The sequence below is a fragment of the Fukomys damarensis genome, unplaced genomic scaffold (genome assembly GCF_012274545.1).
Source record: "Fukomys damarensis isolate Sample0158 unplaced genomic scaffold, DMR_v1.0_HiC HiC_scaffold_23, whole genome shotgun sequence".
NCBI lineage: Eukaryota > Metazoa > Chordata > Mammalia > Rodentia > Bathyergidae > Fukomys > Fukomys damarensis.
Genome location: NW_022900935.1, coordinates 1,840,795 through 1,842,699, shown reverse-complemented (window position 1 = coordinate 1,842,699; position 1,905 = coordinate 1,840,795). Strand labels below are relative to the sequence as shown.

General features: G+C 51.9%; 1 protein-coding gene across 1 annotated transcript in view; it reads left to right on the top strand.

The window, feature by feature from the left end:
- Window positions 1–883: 883 nt before the first annotated feature.
- The window catches only part of Spata21 (spermatogenesis associated 21), a 20,067-nt gene continuing 19,045 nt past the window's right edge, over window positions 884–1,905 (top strand). The window contains 1 exon segment of the mRNA XM_033767965.1: window positions 884–958. Coding sequence (XP_033623856.1) covers window positions 884–958 — 75 coding nt within the window.

Here is a 1,905-nt window from a genome sequence, read left to right as displayed (position 1 = left end):
CCGCTCCCGGGCTCAGACTCCTCCTGAGCCGCCTGCACAGACGCAGCTGGCCAGGCCACGGCCAGGCCTTCCCACCCCTCGCGTCTCTGCCGGGCTCCCTGGGACACCCAGTCCCGCCCCAGGCGGCTCAGGACCCTGTGTCGTTGGCTTCCCTCCAGGGAGAATCGCGCGTGTCATCTGCTCCCGGCCGTCCTCAGCGGTCCCCTGGCCGTGCCGCCTTTCCCTCAGCTCCAGGAGGTCCTCGCCCGGCAGTGTCCCCGAGCACCTCATCTCGCCTCATACATCACCGAAAGATGACGAGAGGGGCCGGGGATGTAGCTCAGTGGTGCCAACGCCTGCCTCATAAGCGCAAGGTCCTGAGTTCGATCCCCAGTACCAAGAAAAAAAAAACAAAAACATGACAAGGACCAGCTGAGTGGAACCTTGTCCAAAGCCATCCTTGCTGCCTTTATCGAGACACTGTTCAACCTGTGAAGATGCTGCGATCCCCCGTCTGCGGGTCCCTATTTCTGTACAGAATTATTCCCATCAGTACACAGCCGCACCACCATCCCTCTCTGCCCACGCTGCCCTCTCCCGGGGCCTCCTGCTGCCTCCCAGGGCCTTCACACTGAGCTACATCTTCGGCCACTTTAAAAAATTTTGAGGTACTACCTCACTAAGTCGCTAATTTCCCAGGCTGGGACTGAACTTGCAATCCTCCCGTCCCGGCCTCCTAGAGTGCACGGGCGACAGGCCCGGTTTAGGGTCTGCTTTCTTCGCTGGTTTCCCCAGTACGATCCCCCCAGCGTCCTCACTGTCACCCACCCTAGCCCAGCCCTGGGGCTCAGGGTGCCAGGACTTGGGAAAGTTGATAGCCCTGCGAGGGCCGTGGGAGAGGGAAATGACAGTGAGCCTGGACTCATGGCCACCCCTGGGGTCCGCTGTCCCACTGCGGTGGAAGCCCCAGGCCGACCGTGTTTGTTGGGTGCACTAGGGTGTTTGCACCTAGGGAATGATCTAATACTACATCCCAGCCCTTTGTAGTTTTGGTTTTTAAAATGTTTCATTAGTCTGTATCTGCAGTCCGTGATCACATTCATCATGGGGAGCTGGTTCACGTACAGGTACAGCCTAATTCTTTTTACTTCCCCTTTCCCTCGCTTCCCCTCCCTTCACCATCCCTGGATCCCCTCTCATTACAAAGGGTCTGTCACCTCGCTTCCTGGTGTCAATCCTTTATTTTGCTCTTTAAATTACTTATACTTTGGGTTTCTCATATAAGAGAAACCATGTGCTATTTAAGCTTCTTGTGTCTGATTTATTCCATTTAACAACAACAAAGAAACCTCCCTTTATGATTTCAAGGTCCATCCATTTACCTACAAATGGCTGAAACACATCCTTCTTTATGGCAGAGTAGTACTCCACTGTGTAAATGTCACATTCTCTTTATCCAGTGATCTGTTGGTGGCCTATAGGCCACTTCTAAGATTTAGCTATTATGAGTCATGCTGCTGTAAACCCGGACGTGGATATGTTACTGGAATATGATGTCTTTAAATCTTTTGGAAAGATACCTAGACAGTGAAAAGCGAGACCAAATGGAATTCATACTGTTGACTTTTTGAGGAATCTCCATACTGATTTCCACAGTGGTTGTACCAGTTTACATTCCCACCAATTATGTAGAAAGATCCCCACTGCCACCACAGCCTTGCCAGCATTTATTATCTGAGTTCTTGATGATAGCCATTCTTTCTGGAGTAAGATGGAATCTTAGTAGTTGGGTGTGTTGGCGCACACCTGTAATTCCAGCACTGGGGAGGCTGAGGCAGGAGGATCACTGTGAGTTTGAGACCAGCCTGGGCTACATAGTGAGTTCCAAGTCAGTCTCAACTACATAGTGAGATCCAGTCTAAAAAA